A 17,670-nucleotide genomic window follows, 5' to 3' on the forward strand; every position below is an offset into this window, starting at 1 on the left:
ACTTAATACATGATAATTCAAGAAGACATTTTAAATAAAGTATTTAGTGAGTATTTAGTGAAAATTAGCCACTAACTAATATGACAAAGACCAAAATACACAATTTCTGGTAGTTTAACAAACAAGCATTATATTAAAACAAATGTAGTTAAGCAATTTAAAAAATGTGTTGATGGCAAAAGCATTGGCACCTTTATTAAATGTCAGTAAAAATATAATATAACTAATTAAAAAAATATATTCCTTGATTGAAAACCATTACACAGTAATTAAGCTGCATTATAAAGTCAATATCTGTTGAAGAAGAACATTCTGGCAACACAGCAGATGATGGTCAAGACAATGGGTTCACATTTGACAAAAGCACTCATAGCAAACTACAACAAAATAAATGGCTACAGAACAGTATCAAAGAAATATGGAAAACCAAAATCCACAATCAGAGCAATAATCAAGAAGTACCGCACAACAAATTCAATTGAAATGCTTGAAAGAAGTGGACGCACAAAATTACTGGTACAATAGGGAGGAGAATCGTTCGAGCAGCCAAGGGCTTAAAAAAAGATTTAGAGAGCACCAGGCATAATAGTGCACACAAGAACTGTACAAAGGACTGTGACAGACAGAATGATTCTTGGTGATAAATCTCCCTCTCGACCTGAAGGGGGCTGTATACAGGGTACAGGGTACTGGATGGTCAGACAATTCTTTCCCAAGGTTAGGTGGAAGTCGGCTATCTAGAAAGGGGGCGGAGCTATGGTACTCCAAGTCATCGACCTGGAAGGGATATGATGTGGCAGCCACGAATTGGAGGAGCAATTGCAATCGTTAACCAAGGAGGCGGTACATAAGGGGCTGTAGCAAAGTGATCTGTTCCTTTGAATGGTTAACGCTGAACTGGAAGGAGAACGTAATTGTCATCGTGAGTGTTTTTGCTTGCTTTGTCTTGTCTAAAATCTACTTGTTTGTTGTTATTAGACGGCTAACACAATCAGAAGCTGTCGTTACAGGCCAGCACAAAACCCAAACAACACTGCCCTTGTTCACAATAAATTATATTTTCACCATGAGCACTACATCACTCACTTTGGAATTGTGACAGTGTTTGTGTTAACTGTGTGTGTTCTCATTATTCTTTACGGTTTGGATTATAAATAAGCATAATTTCACCAGTACTTTGTGTTTTGTCATTGACTTGAGCACTGCATCACCTCTACACCTGCACAATGCAAACCACTTTTCCACAAGGACACAGAACACAGAAGAGTTGAATGCACATAGACCTCACTGCAAACCACTTTAAGAAAAAATCATAAAAAATGAAAAAAATATGAAAAAAAGCTGTAGCCAAGCATTGTGTAGCCAAACTGTCTGAGCTTAAGAAAATATGCAAGACAGCATGGGTACAGATTTCACCTACAAGATATAACCTACTGGTTAAAAATAAACGTGAAACATGAAAGACGTAATAAAAGCAAAAGGAGGACACACAAAATACTAAAGCAGGGGTGCCAATACCTTTGTCATAATTGAACACTTTAAATGTAATGTTGTCAGATTATTTGTTAAATTACTAGAAATTGTGTATTTGGCTTTTTGTTTTATTAAAAAGTTAGTTTCTAAATGCTTATCCTTAATCTGTTATCTTAAATTATGGTGTAAGAAGGGTAGGGTGCTAATATCTCTCTCTCTCTCTCTCTCTCTCTCTCTCTCTCTCTCTCTCTATATATATATATATATATATATATATATATATATATATATATATATATATATATATAAAATGTTAAGGGTGAAACCCAGTGGTCTGGTGAGTCTAGTTTTGCCCGAGCCAATTTTGTTTCGCCAAAGGCTTCTGGCCAAATCCTGAAGTTACCACTTTTTTTGGCACTCGCCTGCATCCAATTGGGTAGATTGGCCCAGAACTTGGAAAAGACAATTGGGCAAAACCTGTTTTTTTAACAGTTTTCACTGAATTTCAGGGCTAGCCCAGGTGAGTCTAGTTTCGCCCAGTGCTTAAAAATTAGATGCTGACCAAATCTGGTTCGCCCATGCCATTCATTTGGGCAAGTGCAGTTTCATCCAAAGCTTCAACATCGATGCTGGATCAATCTAGTTTTGCCTATGCAATTATTTGGGTCTAGTTTTGCATTTCTACACTCTCCCCTGCCTAGCTTCCAAGTGCATGTCGGGGTATCTGCTTCTCCTCCGCTTCTGACAACAAGCTACCGTGTGTGGATTTCCAGCGGCAGTGCAGAAAAAGTAGGAATTAATAGCGGTTAAAACCATGTTTTATTAGCTCTCTCCCAAAAAGTTAAAAGTCAAAAAGTCCTCCTCCATACGTGCAGGCAAACGAGGGAGCGGTTGTACAGTATTTGTTAGCCTATTTGTTTTTCTATGGGTCTCTCGCTATATCGCTGACCTCAATATATAGCTGATTTATATTGGACCTCGACACCCGTGATATATTGAATGGGTGGTGTGTGTGGTTTTTTTTTGAGATGGTGGTCCACTATGAAAGAATAAATTACCACACAATAATACGTCTCGAGTTGGTTTTGAGTCATAATGCACGAGTGGTGTAATATATTCTGTGTTTCTTGCCTTCTTTCTTAAGCTGATTTTGTTTAGCTGAGAAAAATAATTTTGTTTTTGTAAACTGACTCACTGCTGTAGAAAATCCTACATTCATAGTTATGGCTGCACAATGGTGCTAAATGCTTCCGAGAGAACTGGCTCCAAGACGTCCCCATTTTTTAAATTTTATTGATTAGATGAAATTTGAAAGGTGTTTGTTTAGGTCCTTTTTGGGTTTCTGGTTAAGTTCTCTCATTTCTCCCACAACGCAAATTTGATTTTGTGAGGTTTCTGTAAGTGTTTTTCTTGTATTTTCATTTTTGTTTAAATTCTATTGTTATGCGTGTGAACCTCTTTTTTTCAAACTGTTCATATCTTTGTTTTGAATGTGGCTTATTATTGTCAGCTTACAGTGCTTGTTGTAATTAGTGGTAAATATGGCAGCTGTTGACATATTCACAATAAAGAAGGTGATGCCGTAGGAAGGAGTATTATATGAAAAAAAAATAGTCCCATTTATACATATTAACATAACTAATATCAGGATTCATTTTTTTACATTTTTGGGGTCTAGTGGTCTGTTGCCATGGTAACATATGTTTGGCATTCCATCAAAGATAGTTTTGCACATGCCCTGAATATCCTTCTTCCACATTATGTTCTCCTTTTTAAAATAAGCTTATGTCATTGCTTTGGGTTCCATCCAAGATTTTGCTCAGAAAATAAAGTAGGTATTCCATTTTGGGGAGCTCTTTCAGTCGCTTCAAAGATGACTCATGCTTTCACAGAAACTTGAATACCGAAATGCTTTACTGGCTACAGCAGTGAGATAATTTCCCATTTTACTTCTAATGGTTACTGGCTACAATAAAACTTGTGTACTGAGAATTACAATGTCATTTATAGGACACAGAGGCTCCTGTGTAATCTAGTTACAAGCCAGTGCTTTAACTGGTTTCTAATCCAATATATAGCAAGCCATTATACTCATGAAGCAGATATTATAGCTGGCTATTTCATTTTGCTTTTACTTCCTTAAGACTTCTTATAGGTCAAAGAAGTCCTTATTATATTAAGTGAAACATAAATCAGGTTTTCTTTCAAAGCAAGGTTCCTTCTCATAAGACTGGTCAGTGGTCGCTGTTACTTTTTTTTGGAAACAAATTTTATACAATACAGTCCTAAATGATATCTTCTGTATGCATATGCAACACAAACAAATATTACTTTGATTCCAATTCGTGTGTTTTTTGAGTGTCAATGTCAGATTTAAATTTCTAGCTAAACTACAAAATAATTTTCAGGAGCGTTAAATGGATAGCACCAGCATCAGGAACTGTGAAAATGTCAATCAAGCTTTGTTTTACTGCTCAACAACTTACTAACATGTTAACAAAATGTGTTTCATTGGTGGGGTTTCCAGTTTAGAAACTCTCCATTGTCTTGAGAATGTGACGTAGCAGCACAAACCATGCACATCCCTCACCCTGTAGGTTGTGTGCGGCCAAACCATGCTACAGGTTAAAAGGGTGGGTAAATCATCTTCTCATGCTAAAAAGCTACCAAGTTGACCAAATACTAAGTCCTGGTATTTTAACTATGTTCATAAACTACCCCGAAGGATCAGAATTGCTAAAGCTACAATTCTGTAGAAAAACTTGTATATATTACATATGTACATTTATAAGAAGTTTATAATAAATATACAGTCAATTCTTATTAATACAAATTTCAACAGACTAGGAAAAAAAACTGAAATCAAATTTCACAAATATTGACAACTTTCATTCACAGTTTGCTGTTCATAAGCTTGTATTATTGTATCCCAGCTCTTTACAGTGGTTGCCAAAGTGTTCGCAGAAATGTTGAAATTGGCAGCAACATCTTTCTTTTTCTTGTACGGTGATGCATTATCCAGTGCTTTCAACACTTCCACTTTTGTCTGCAAGGATAGTGCACATTTTTGCCTGAGCACTATGGCAACTCAAAATGCATCATGGGATCTGTAGTCCCCAAACAGCAGAAACATAGAGCACATAGGTGCTAATATGGATGTTAATAATAAAATGAATAATTTTCCAATATCCTTTACACTCAGGGTTTCAAACTGCAGCGTTTTGTTATTCACATTTTTCTTCCCTGAGGGGTAAGTCCAAAATAATTTGCACTAACAGGAAATATATGTTAAGTGAATTTCAATTATAAGATTGTAAATTTGTAGGAATTTTGTCTAATCAGAGTTCATTTTAACTAGAATTACAGTATATGCAGTAAAAAAAAAAAAAAAAAAAAAAATGTTTAGCTTATAATACAAGGATAGTAAATAGCATTTTATTATGGGATGTTTTTTGTTTTGTTTTGTTCTGTTTGTGTAATGTTATATCTGTTTTTATTACACTTTTTTAGTGGTCAAATGAAGCAGGCTGCACTTGTGGGTCTTCAACACAAGTTAAAACCTTTGTGGAAACCCAGTTTAAGAAAGCTGCATGATAATCAGTCATCGTGCAAGGCCAAATTGAAACTTAGATAGAAATATTTACTTATACCTTCCCCTATTTTAATATTAATTAGGTTATTTGCATTTGGAAGGATAATTTCTCTCCCGAATAGAAGACTACAAGGAAACTCAAATTACCCAAAAGGTACTACCAAAATTGCATGAGAAAAGGATGGCACTTATTTTTATTTTTCCATAGAAACCCTGCCATTATTTTCCAGTGGTATATCTGTACACTTTTAAAAAGTATTTTTGTCTTTAAAATGTCTTTCAATTGTCTGAAACCCATGTCACTGATATGATATAGTCACTCTATATGAACAACTAAAGAACAATTAACACACAAAATAAAACACAAGATGTTTACAGTTAATAAACTAACAAATTGGTACTGAAATGTCTATTTATTTCCAATGGTAACCATGGGGAAAGACATTGTTGTATTTTGCTATTTGTTTTATTCCAAAAGCTGAAATCTAAGTATGATGATGATGACTAATTTCTACTGTATGTGAAACACTTTTGAACATTTCTGAACACTGAAAATTGCCAATATAAAACACACATTTTACAAAATCTATATATTATCATGTTTCTTTTAATACATATACATTAAACTGTATTAAGTGATCAGTAGTCAAACAAGACAAAATCATGTATCTAAATTGTAGTTTTACTGTTTTTTTAATAATAACATGCTAACCAATTATCTATGTTAATATGCTTTTTTTTTTAAACAATAGCAATGTGGTTTTGTAGCAGTAATTGCTTTTCTGTGTACTCTATGTATAAACATGAAATAAATAGGCTTGTCAAAGGCTTGTCAAAAAAAAAAAAACCTGTAATTCTGTTTCTATTCTAGTATCAGTTGTACTTAATGTAGTCAACAAATGTAAGCCAATTAGATGATATATATTTTTTAATGATCTAAACAGCAGCATCTTAATTAATATCACCATCCTAAAATTTTGAATCCTGCTTTTTCACAGACCTCATTTCACTGTATTTTTGTTTTAATAAGTGGGGCAATAAATCCCCAGGTTGATAAAGTACAAGAGCATCAGTATTTAGACCTGCCTCTGTTTAGATCATTAAAATGCACCCTTTTTATGTTATTACAAAAAGTCACTGCTTAAGATTTTTTTTTTTAGTGCTGTCCTAATATTGTATACACGTAAAATTATGAAAGACTACTGTAGCAAACCTTGAATAATAGCAATACAGTCAAATCGTAAACAAAATCACCTCGCATTTCAAAAATAACGATTTTAGTTGCAGTGTTAGGAGCAAAGCATTTTTGGGAGTTAATACAGACTTACTTGAGGTTAGGGTTATTAATTGATGGTGCGTGCAAAAATTGTAGCTGGTTGCATATTAACAAACTATTGATGAGAACTACTTCTCTGTTCTGTGTGATTAAACCAACCTGAGAGACTGCCACTCCTTTCTGAGCTGTTTTGAGAGCTGGTCGTGCTGAAATCTTGTGACTGGTTGTGTGGCATTCTATTAGATAATCCTTCAGCCAATCGGTAGTCAGGAATGAAAAGTAGGGCTAAGGGTTAAAGGGCAAAAATCACAGTGGCATCAGGTGATTTGCTGACAGCACAAGCGCATGCAAAGCGTGCGGTTAGCATTCAAAGCAGAAGCAAAGGTTGTGAAAAATTGTGTTTTAAAACTGTGTATAACCCTCTCCCTTTCACCCAATGCCTTTCAGGGAAGCATTAAAAAGTATTATTTAAATACCTACTCCTCCTTCTGGTAGTTTCTGTAAGAGGTCAGTCATTATTTATGGCCAAATTTATCAACCAGTTCACTGAACTAAAATATTTTAGGCTACAAAAAGTTACTTAAGTTCTACAAAAAAAGTTAGTTTGGAACTTAAACATATAGTTGACCTGATCATATTACCAGCAATTTGAAGTTATCAGGTGAAGGGTTGAGGCTAATATTAATTGTCAAATAATTTACATGCTATAAAGTGACTCATGTAAGCATGTTAACCTTGAATACTTGTTGAGTGGAAGGCTTCACTTACTGTTGTTGCATGACGTTTTGTCTGGCAGCGAGTAACCCAATCCTGTCAGGTCTTGCTTGGCCTGGATTGAGGCCTTCCACTGAGGGTCAGGGAGGTCAACGGCAAGTTCGTGGATGCTGTTGGAGTGCAGGATCTGTGTGGTGGCATAAGGGGTGGCCTGAGGAATCTGATTGGGGCTATTGTAGCTGGCCTTAGTGGTAAAGTCGATACTGCTATAGATGGCTCCGTCTGAGAGCATAGTTCCGGATTTGTCCCCTTGGCTTGGCACCAGTGGCAGAGCATCTGCGATAAGCATAGGGGAATGAAGGAAACCAGTGATGCAGAGGTAGCCTGGACTATCAAGGTTTTCAAATGAAAAATAAATGTGTCATTCTGCATGTGTGCAGTTCAGCTGAGACGAGGTTCACGAGCCAATGAAGGGAAAATGATGTACAACCATCGCTTAGCTATCAGCATCTGTGACGGGACTTGTGCTTGTCCTTCACGTCTCACTGCCTAAAACCATCTTTTTTCTCTCCATATCTTTGACGGCAAAAGTGAAGTATGGAATATTTTACTGCACAAGAATGTTTCCCATTATTCATGATATGCCATTGAATCTGAGCCATTGAAAACTATTGGCCGTATGGCCTTACATTTATTATAACTGGACAAGAGATTGAAATGTGCCATCAAATGCCCATTTTTCCTCTTTTAGCTTCACCTCCTTCAGAGAAAGTCTAGGGGGTGGCAGGATATGTTTCACAAGTGGCTGTACAATAAAAATGAATTACGAAAGTCACATGGCATACCACATTAAAGGCAGATCATTTAACTTACCTCCGCGACTAAAGTTTCCAAGGTCATTAGGCCCATTGGTGCCAGGAATACTTGAAGCAGGCCAAGAATCAGCCAGCCAAGGGTAACTTGGGTCACTTGCATTTAATAATCCTGGGCGGCTAAAACAGGAAAAGGGGATTGCTATTAGCAGACACCTTCATGACTAATAAAGCATTGGTAACTTTTCCAGGCTACCCAGGAATGGGCTGTGCAGTGTTCCCTGGAGAGTTGAAGAGCCCTGCTGCTCTTTTTACAAAACAAAGAATATATTTTAACATTCAGCAAGGATATGCGATTACAGAATGGGTATGTGCCATCTGGCATTGCATAAAGATTTAATATTTATAAATCGTCCACTCTGCTTCATAGTAAGACACTTGTAACACTGCCTGTAAATACACCTGATGAGCTAAAAGGGACCGGAGCAGATATAGTTTTTGCTACTGTGTCCTTCCCAAACAGTCAAAATCAGGTCATAGGAAGACATTTTTAGACTTACTGTATGTCCCATCTAGTTTTGCTTTCTTCAGTGGGAATTAGTTATTCCATCAGGAAAAAACAGTGTAAGCATTGTGAAGAGCTGTGTGCGCTATGATGATGTGCACAATACTATATCCCCTGCAGGACTCAAACCAGAATGTAGTAAGACACAGTAGCAACCACATACTCTCGCCTTTATTTATGCAGTTCTAATGGTATAACCACTCCTTTTTATGGTCTCATAGAGAAAAAAAAGTAAAACTATTAGAGAAATAAGTGGTCTAACCTGCACTGATAAGAATTATATGATACAGAGACCTTTAAGCATTCCAAGGTAGTAGGCAGATAACAAATTGCCTGCTAATCTGAGGATTTAAATGGGAAGCAATTTAGCTGGAATCCAAATAAACTCTATCTGCCTGAAATAGGACAGGCACGCTTAGAGCTCCAAACTAGGGTTTGAATGATAAAAATGGTACCTCAGGGAAACAATCATTCAAACTGATGGCTCTATATTAGCCATTTCCACAACTATAGGCTAATGTACCTCTTCTCTGCATTCCAAATAAGCATCGGTCAGCTCCAGGTAGCCATGGTGATTACAAGAAGAGACTTTCATAGCCTGAACACAAAATCTCTGCTTTGAAATGCAGCTTGCTACATTTGCTAAATAGTGCTTCACTCTCGGGGCCATTCCTAACGAAAGTTCCATTGCTGCTTCATGGCTATTTATCATTGAAGAGACCCTTGAAATTATAATTAGAAGCAGAAATGTTGGAGTGGGAATATTCAATGAGTACATATAAGTAGTAATGCAATTTGTTAGTAAGGGTGTGAAAGCAGATTTGTTCCTGTGGGAATAGGGTGGTATTATTATTATTATTATTATTATTATTATTATTATTATTATTATTATTGTGATGAGTCAAAGGGGTTTCGGTCTGCAATTCAGCCTCCCAACAGTAGAAGGCATCAAACCAACTCGGGATTTCCCTTACCAAGGTCTTGTGACCATGACAAAAGTCATCTTTTTGAGGGGCGGCACCTTGGTGAGGGGCGGAAGTACGAGTATGTAAATTCCAGCCACTGGAGTCAAGTGAAATTAAGGATACCTGTCAGTTTGGGATTGGTGATCCACTGACTACCGGGGCGGGGTTTGCATACTAAAGGGAACGTGCTACTGTGTTCGGGGTTGGTCCTAAGGAATAGAGGCGGGGAAAAAAAGGCTGGAGGGAAGTACTTGGGAGTTTGGACTGTGTCACAAACGGAGGCCTTACTAACTTTGTTCTTTTCTGTTTTTATTCCTTTTTGTTTTATTTCTGGATTTAAGCAGAACGCGAAGAGGACTAAGAGGCTTCCGTTCCTTTATTTTTGATTACTCCCGCACTCCCTCCCTCACATCCTTCTTTATTATTTTTCTTTTTTTTTTCGTGTAATATTAAATAAAATTTTAATTGTTACATGAAAATCCATGTAACAGGAAAATCCATTTGTACTCACACACCTCACAATTATTATTATAAGAAACATAATGTAAAAGTACAGCATAAGGCCACTTCCTAAAAGTAACTGAATAAAGTTTCCATTTAATGTTTAATGTTTTTTTTTTTCCTCAATCTTTAATTCACGTTTAGACAGACACACACAATAAATGTAAAGTTGTCAGGGATCCTGCTTATATGGTTTTTATTACAGTATGTCTGCAAAAAAATAACAATTTGTTTTCACTCATTACCATGTGTTTTGTCACATATTTGCAACAAAGTGACAGTTTCTTCAGACGAAGTCCACCCTCTAGGGTAAATCTCTATTTCTGTTTGTACCCCTGTACACTCAGAAATATAATTGTATAAAATTGGCTTTCTTAGAAAAAACATTTATTTAAAAAAAAAAAAAGTCTAAGAAAAAAAATGGAAGATCATTTTAAAGATTTTATAACACGTTTCACAAAACCATAACATCCCCAATAACGGTTTGTACACTAACCAGTGTTTAAAGCATGTCTGAACATGAATTTACATTTTAAATTTAGATTCATTACAACCTTCTGTCAGTCTCAAGTTCCTAGAAGGTAAATTAATTTCCATGGTAACAGTAACAGTAAGATTCATTGGTTTGCCCGGTGAAGCTACCAGCACTCATTAGGCATAATTGCTTTTTGCTAAAATATTGATTAGCTGGGAGATAGGAAGTTATTACTGGGCCCTAATTATAATCTCCATATTGGCAAAGGGAAAACATATGAGAATGTATGGGCCTGTTACCAAGCTTTATACATTTCAATTGAGTAGCCAAAGATCCAGGCCTATCAATCGACAGCCTATTCATCGTCCATGAAAATGTTATTTAGTGATCGATTAAGTGTAACTGTTCAGTCAGAGCAATTAGGACAGCCAATGAGAAGTTGTAAACAGCAACAAATTAATTTGCTATTTCCTAATTAATGCAATAAACATTCCCTGTAACAAATTAACATATTTCCTTTGCTATTTGCCACTAATTTATTTTTGGGCATATGGGAGATATGAAACATGTGGGCCTGAGGTCATTGGAGCCCAAGGATTCTTATTTTCCAGTTCTTGCTTTTGTAGTAATTTTTTTTAAATCTCACCAGGCTTGTCATTATTATTTCTGCAAGTGAAAAGTCTTAGAGATGGAGCCGCATCATCAAGACTTGGAGGCACTGGAGAAATGTACTGTAAACTGACACAATATCTTTTAAATTGAATCCCGCTTTGATTAATTGAATGTGTAAAATGCACTTAATATGCAATTTACAGGTTACAGCATGACCAGAATTTTGGTGTTAAATTGAAAGTAGTGCAGCAGGTTACAGAATTCTAATGGTTAGCAGGGGTGCTAACGTACCAGATATATTTTTGTTTATCAGAAACAAGTAAGCAATTATTTAGTCTTAGATATGTGTCCAGGATATTAGGCTGTACAGGGACTTTATGTTCAAGTTATGTCTACAGAGAGGAAAAAAAATACTTTTAGTTTGTTTATACTTGTAGTTCTAGGTTCTGGAAGCTCCCAGGATCAATTCACTTACGCTCCCTGTGAAGTTCACCTGAGTGTTAAATAAAACTAGAATCACCTTGGAAATAATCTGTAAAATCACAGCTGTGCTTATTGAGTCATATACATAACTAGCGTTGTAAAAGAGGCCACAGCATATACAGTAACCGACATCATTGAAAATGTTAAAGAATTGCCAGTTACGGCATAAAAAGGCTACTGCCAATAATATAATGACTTTCTCTAATCACTGTAACCAGGCAATTGGGTGTTGTGTATCTTGTACAAATCAGCAGTGAAAAAAAAAGGTAATAATTATATTTTTGCTATTACTGGAATTCCATTTACTTCTCCATATGTGGGGACAAGGCTGATACATTTACATATCTAAAAGCCATTTTCCAACATATATGCCCCCACAGTGTAATACAGGTAAATTAGATAATTAATTAAAAACAGTAGTTGAGCGTTAGAGCGATCAGATTTCCAAAGCTCATAACTGGGACACAAAGATTAAAAGTAGTTTTAAAACTATCCTATACTATACTTTTTTTTAAATGTTTCTAATTTGAATATAGTCCTTTTATCACTGTTAATATTTTCATTAAACTAACAAAAAACAACAACCTCTGACTGCTGTCCCATGTCTTCTTCCGTAAATTGCTATTCATACCCTTCATTTCTTTGCATACTTTCTGAAATGCGTGCTTTGATCTGTATTTCTTGTGCATCTGAATTTAAGGAAAACTTTATTTGCAAGAAGTACTCTGTCACATATTCTTTAATGCAGAAGTTTGTCGAACTTGAAAAACTAATTGGAATACATAGAGGCATAAACAAAGATGAGAAGTTCATTGAAAATAGTTTTAACAAAATTGATAACATTTGGTTAGTTTTGGACACTGAAGGTGAGACTGAAAACGACTCTTTTAACTTTATAAGTGCGCCTGCTCCATGTGATGTTTCAGTGCCACAGCATGACAGTGGAACTATATGTGTTGAGGGACCTGAGAAGTAAAATATGGATGCAGGGCAGGAAGTGAGTGGGGGAAAGAAGTATGAAGAGGAGGATGACACCGAGCAGTCAACATAGATAGGAGATTGATCTAGTCAATAGATTCCACGCACTAAGCAATGACAACCTACTGCTGGATGAAAACAGGGGTGAGGTGTTGTTAGTAGGTGATTCAATTATACACTATGTCGACAGTAATTTCGTCGTAAAGGTCTCGTAAATAGGGTTGTTACTTGCCTCCCCGGAGAAAAAGTAAAGGATATTGAATCAGGAGGATTTTTTGCTACTGGATTCCTTAGATTATATGCTGCATGTCAAAGGTCCTACACATAATCGTGGCCATACTTTAGATGTGGTAATTTCTTGTTGTTTAGCTGTTAAGAACGTCATAAGCCTAGATGTTACTATTTCTGATCATCTTTCTATTCTTTTTGAGGTGAATCTGCTAGTATCTACAAAGTCTGCCGATCGTACATCAGTAGAGAGCTGGTTAACTATTTGCGGTTCTATGTAGGAACAGGTCCAACATTACAATTTTTTCCATTTCTGATCCGATGTCGCACTGTCTGACATCATCAAAAAGGCATCATACACAGGTCCTTAGTCATTTTTTTCTCGGGAAAAAGATGAGAAAAGCTTTCAATGGCTGAAACACAGATAGAAGCTGAAAAAAACAGAGGTGGATCTGAGCAATACATATAGTTCCTTCACCACAGACATAACACGGACATAAAGAAACAAGATAGCTGCTTCCGTATCTAGCACTCAAAGAAATTTTCTAAGCTTTTTGAGATGTTATAGTAATAAAATAATGACATGGATAGCATTATTGAAGAGTTTAGTGATAAATCGAATGATGATTTACAGGATGCAATATTAAGAAGAGATATCTGATAAATACAGAGAACAAGGAGTGGGGCAGGGCTGGAGATGTGTGAATGAATGTCCTGTTGGTATACAGTGCCTTTTAAACCTTTTTTACTATGAACAAAATTACTTTTAAACAGTGTGAGTAAAATAAACAGCATGTGAAAATAAAGTAGACCTGATGTGCCTGCCAGGTGCTGAATAAATAGACCGCAAAGCGGTCAAAATGCGGAGAATATCTTTTAAAAAAAGCTCACTGTGGTTCAATGATACAACTCTTTGCTACCTAGATAAATTAATTAATCCTTCCCTTAATAGTTCTACCCTTGACAATGGCTCCTCTCACAGCTGCAATGACTTCTTACATTTCTTTAAAAATAAAATAAAAACATCACTGGTTCGAGTCCAGGCTATTCAACTGCCGACCGTGGATGGGAGCTCCCAGGGGGCGGCACAATTGGTCAAGTGCCGTCTGGGAGGAGGGAGGGCTTAGGTTGGCCAGGGTGTCCTCGGCTGGCCGCGACCCCTGTAGTGGGGTCGGGTGCCTGCGGGATTGCCTGTAAGCTACCCAGAGCTGCGTTGTCCTCCTGCAGTGTATAAAGAAGAGGGCGGCTAACGGCACACGCATCGGAGGACATAGTGTGTTCGTCTTTGCCCCTCCCAAGATATGAGAGCTACTACATGCTCTCTTGATCCTATTCATAAAAAAAAAAACATTAAAATCTGTTGTTGGTGTTATTAATACCCACATTTTAAAAATTATATAAATGCTTCACTTTCTTCAAATATAGTTCCCTTAACCTGGTGCGACATTGCAAAAATCCTGTTCCAGTCTGATGTTGAACTCCTGGTCCGACATCATAAAACAAACCTGTTTTAACAGGTCATGTGTCGGCTCTGAGCGGAGAAAGCCGACAGAGTGTGTTCCCCAATTGTCTCTGGTTGGAAAAAAGGTGGAACAGCTGAGTATCTCTTCAAAAGCCAAAGAAAACACTATTTGAACTGAGAAGCACAGAGACAGACTTGGAGAGAGCATCATGGCATAAAGCAGATGGCAGAGACAGACACGAAAGCCTGAAGAACTTGCAGAGATAATGGAGGAAGAAGTCAGTAACTATGAAAGTAGTTTAGATGAAGATTTCAAAGAATCCAATGTAGAAGAAATTCATTTTTTTCAAAGTGACGAGACAGAGGAAGGAAATGAAGAAAACAATTACGATGAGCCAGATGTGGAGGGGGCTGGTGGAGACTCGCACCTGTAAACGCAGATAGTTGTATGATTGATAGATAGATAGACAGATAGATAGATAGATAGATAGATAGATAGATAGATAGATAGATAGATAGATAGATAGATAGGTGTCTGCTTTGAAAAGTACCAGACACTAGACACTTACAGATAAATCTGTGAATAGCATGTACATAGTTAGATTTATTCTATAATTGTTGTCGGTTCAAATGTGTGCAGTTTCTTTTGTATTCTGCAGTTCTCAAATAAATAGTTATAAAATGCATACAAGGTAGTTTTTGGTTATTTTTTTCACTTACTTTCTTTGTTAGGGGTGTCTTATTGATTTACAATAAGTTTGGAACCTGATTGATTGCTCTAAAATCACTCTAACTCAACAAAATAATAATTGTGATTTTTTTACAGGTTTTTTTGCAATGTTCCCCTCATATAAATAGTAAAAAAAGATGAATAAAGACTTGTTTTTGGTTGAAAAAATCACTTTAATTCAATTTAAACAGCACATGGTCTAAAGTGTTATTTTGTTCCCCAAAATTAAATAAGACCTGACCAGCCAGACAGTGTCAAAATAATTGGACTGCAAAGGGTTAAGAAATGCAATTTGGAGCCTAAAGTCCTCAATAACTATAGGCCAATCTACAACCTACCATTCTTTGATAATGTTCAAAAGACAGTTGTTGCAATTCAATTACAACAATTTCTTAATGGTATACTCGAGAAGTTTCAGTCTGGTTTTCGTGCTGCACATAACACGAGACAGGCCTTGTCAGAGTTGCGAACGATCTGCTGATAAGCTCCGACTAGGGCTTTCCATCAGTATTAATTCTTCTTGATCTATGTGCTGCTTTTGATACTGTAGACCATTCCATCCTACCGAATCATCTTGAAAGCACAGTAGGACTGTCTGGCCTCATCCTATCCTGGTTCAAATCTTGTCTTTCTGATAGGTTTCAGTTCGTCTCAATTGGAGAGGTAAAATCGGCATTATCGAAGGTGTCTGTAATGTTCCACAGGGCTCCATTCTGGGTCCCTTGCTGTTTTCATTATATATACTACTGTTAGGTGACATTATCCGTAGACATGAAGTGAACTTCCATTGCTATGCTGATGATACTCAGTTATATTTGTCCCTAAAACCAGGAATTTCTTCTTCCTGGGTTTTATTAGCTACTTCCCTTACAAACATCAAGCATTGGATGTCTCATAATTTTCTAATCTTGAATTCAGATAAAACAGATGTTATGCTAGTGGGATCACAAAATCAACTTAAAGGAAATGTGGGATTACATGAGCTCTACTCTTGCATTCTCTTATCAAAACTTAAACTAGAAATTAAGTATATGGGGGTCATCTTTGAGCCTGATCATTTGAGACACATATTAGGGAAATTACTAAAGTATCTTTTTTTACCATTTGAAAAATATAGCCCAACTTAGACCAATTATTTCCGTATCTGATGCTGAGAGATGCATGTGTTTGTTTAATTTAGAATTGATTATTGTAATGCACCTTTTTTCTGGTGTCTCAAAATGTGTGATATCCCGCTTGCAGCTTGTTCAGAATACCGCTGCTAGAATTCTGACTAAAACCGGGAAAAGTGAGCATATTACCCCTGTTTTGGCCTCTTTACACTGGCTCCCTGTGCAGTATAGAATTGATTTTAAGATTTTGCTGTTAACTTACAAGGCCCTGAATGGATTAGCACCTAATTATTTGCAGGAGTTACTGACCCCCTAGCCTTCAAACCACACTGGATGCAGGGCTGCTGGTTATTCCTAGGGTCAAAAAAAGCAAAACGGGAGGTAGGGCTTTTTCTTGTAGAGAGCTTAAATTATGGAATGCTCTGCCTTTGTTTGTCAGGGAAGCTGGGACTGTTATAGTTTTCAAATAAAGACTAAAAACGCACTTTTATAAAATGGCTTACCTTAGTGGGTTTTAATGTAACTTTAAAATTGCTGCTTTTGTATTATTGTGTGTATACAGTTATTTAACTAGTCTGACTGTGGAAGTAGTATGTGTGACATGCTATACAAATGTATTGTGGTTTGTTCTTTTTTCTGCTATGTACTGTACAGTGCTTTGCAACACTTTTGTATAAAAAAGTGCTATATCAATGCAATAAATAAAGAAAAATTTAGTGTAGTAACCTATATGAAAAATCATATTTTGGAACCATATTTTAATAGTATTGGCAAACTGTTTACGTAATTGACGTAGAGAGTGCTATCTGGGGCTGTAAACGAGACTTTTTGGAACAAATGTTGGGACACCAGGACAGCTGATGGGAAAATGGGACAGTCCTGGTCAAATGGGAAAGTCTGGTCACCCTAGTGAGAGTATTAGTTATGAACTCATTTTATGTTAATTGTACGGTAGAGAAAAAGAGACTAATTTTTCCTCACCTCCCATTGCTCATCATGCCTCCATCCACTCGCTGAAAGGTTACTTCATTTGTAAGAAAAAAGGATAGAAAAACATATTTTAGTCTCACTGTTATACATCTACAAGGCTTTGAAAGTTTACAAAACACATTTTCATGATACATTTTACAAACAATATTAGGTCCTAGCTACAATACACAACCCTCACTTGAATTTATTTACAACCCTTTGTTCTGAAGTGCTGCTTAAACTGTTTGTTTCTCTACCAAAAAACATGTTTTAGGGCACTGAAGCTAATGATGTATTATAATAAATCATTAAAGCAGAAGAAAAATAGTGTTATTCAATGAAAAAAAAAATGCTAAGAAATTACACCCAAGGGTTTTATACAACAACTATATATTATTCAATGAAAAACATTTAAAAAATGTATGAAAGCATTTGTATATTAAAATTCAGTAGGCATCTTTCCTTGTCAGATTGCCTGCCTTATCACACAGCTGCCAGTGCCAGGCTGTGTTCTACTCGCAGGCCTCAAGGCATTTTTCTGGAGGGGTGACAGGGTCAATAGAGTCACATTTCTACAGACAGAATTGCTTCATCACAGGTAATGCTATCAGTTGTTCCAAAGGACAGGGAAAGAAATGTCTCTGATATTATTGCTTGTATTGTCTGTGTCTAGTCTCTGTTATTAGAATCTCTAACAATGTATGTTGTGTTTTTTTTTTTTTT

At 36.4% G+C, this 17,670-nt stretch overlaps 1 protein-coding gene across 10 annotated transcripts in view; it reads right to left on the bottom strand.

The window, feature by feature from the left end:
* The window catches only part of LOC121327869 (roundabout homolog 2-like), a 265,965-nt gene that overhangs the window by 28,006 nt on the left and 220,289 nt on the right, over nt 1–17,670 (bottom strand). For 6 of the 10 annotated variants that reach the window (XM_041272161.1, XM_041272155.1, XM_041272160.1 and 3 more), the window contains 4 exons: nt 16,960–17,002; nt 7,929–8,047; nt 7,110–7,391; nt 6,501–6,626 (listed from right to left, as the gene is read on the bottom strand). In XM_041272161.1, the coding sequence (XP_041128095.1) occupies nt 6,501–6,626; nt 7,110–7,391; nt 7,929–8,047; nt 16,960–17,002 (570 nt within the window). The remainder of the gene's footprint in view (nt 1–6,500; nt 6,627–7,109; nt 7,392–7,928; nt 8,048–16,959; nt 17,003–17,670) is intronic. The other 4 variants (XM_041272163.1, XM_041272162.1, XM_041272158.1 and 1 more) reach the window with 1 other exon arrangement.

Source organism: Polyodon spathula, chromosome 15 (genome assembly GCF_017654505.1).
Source record: "Polyodon spathula isolate WHYD16114869_AA chromosome 15, ASM1765450v1, whole genome shotgun sequence".
Classification (NCBI taxonomy): domain Eukaryota; kingdom Metazoa; phylum Chordata; class Actinopteri; order Acipenseriformes; family Polyodontidae; genus Polyodon; species Polyodon spathula.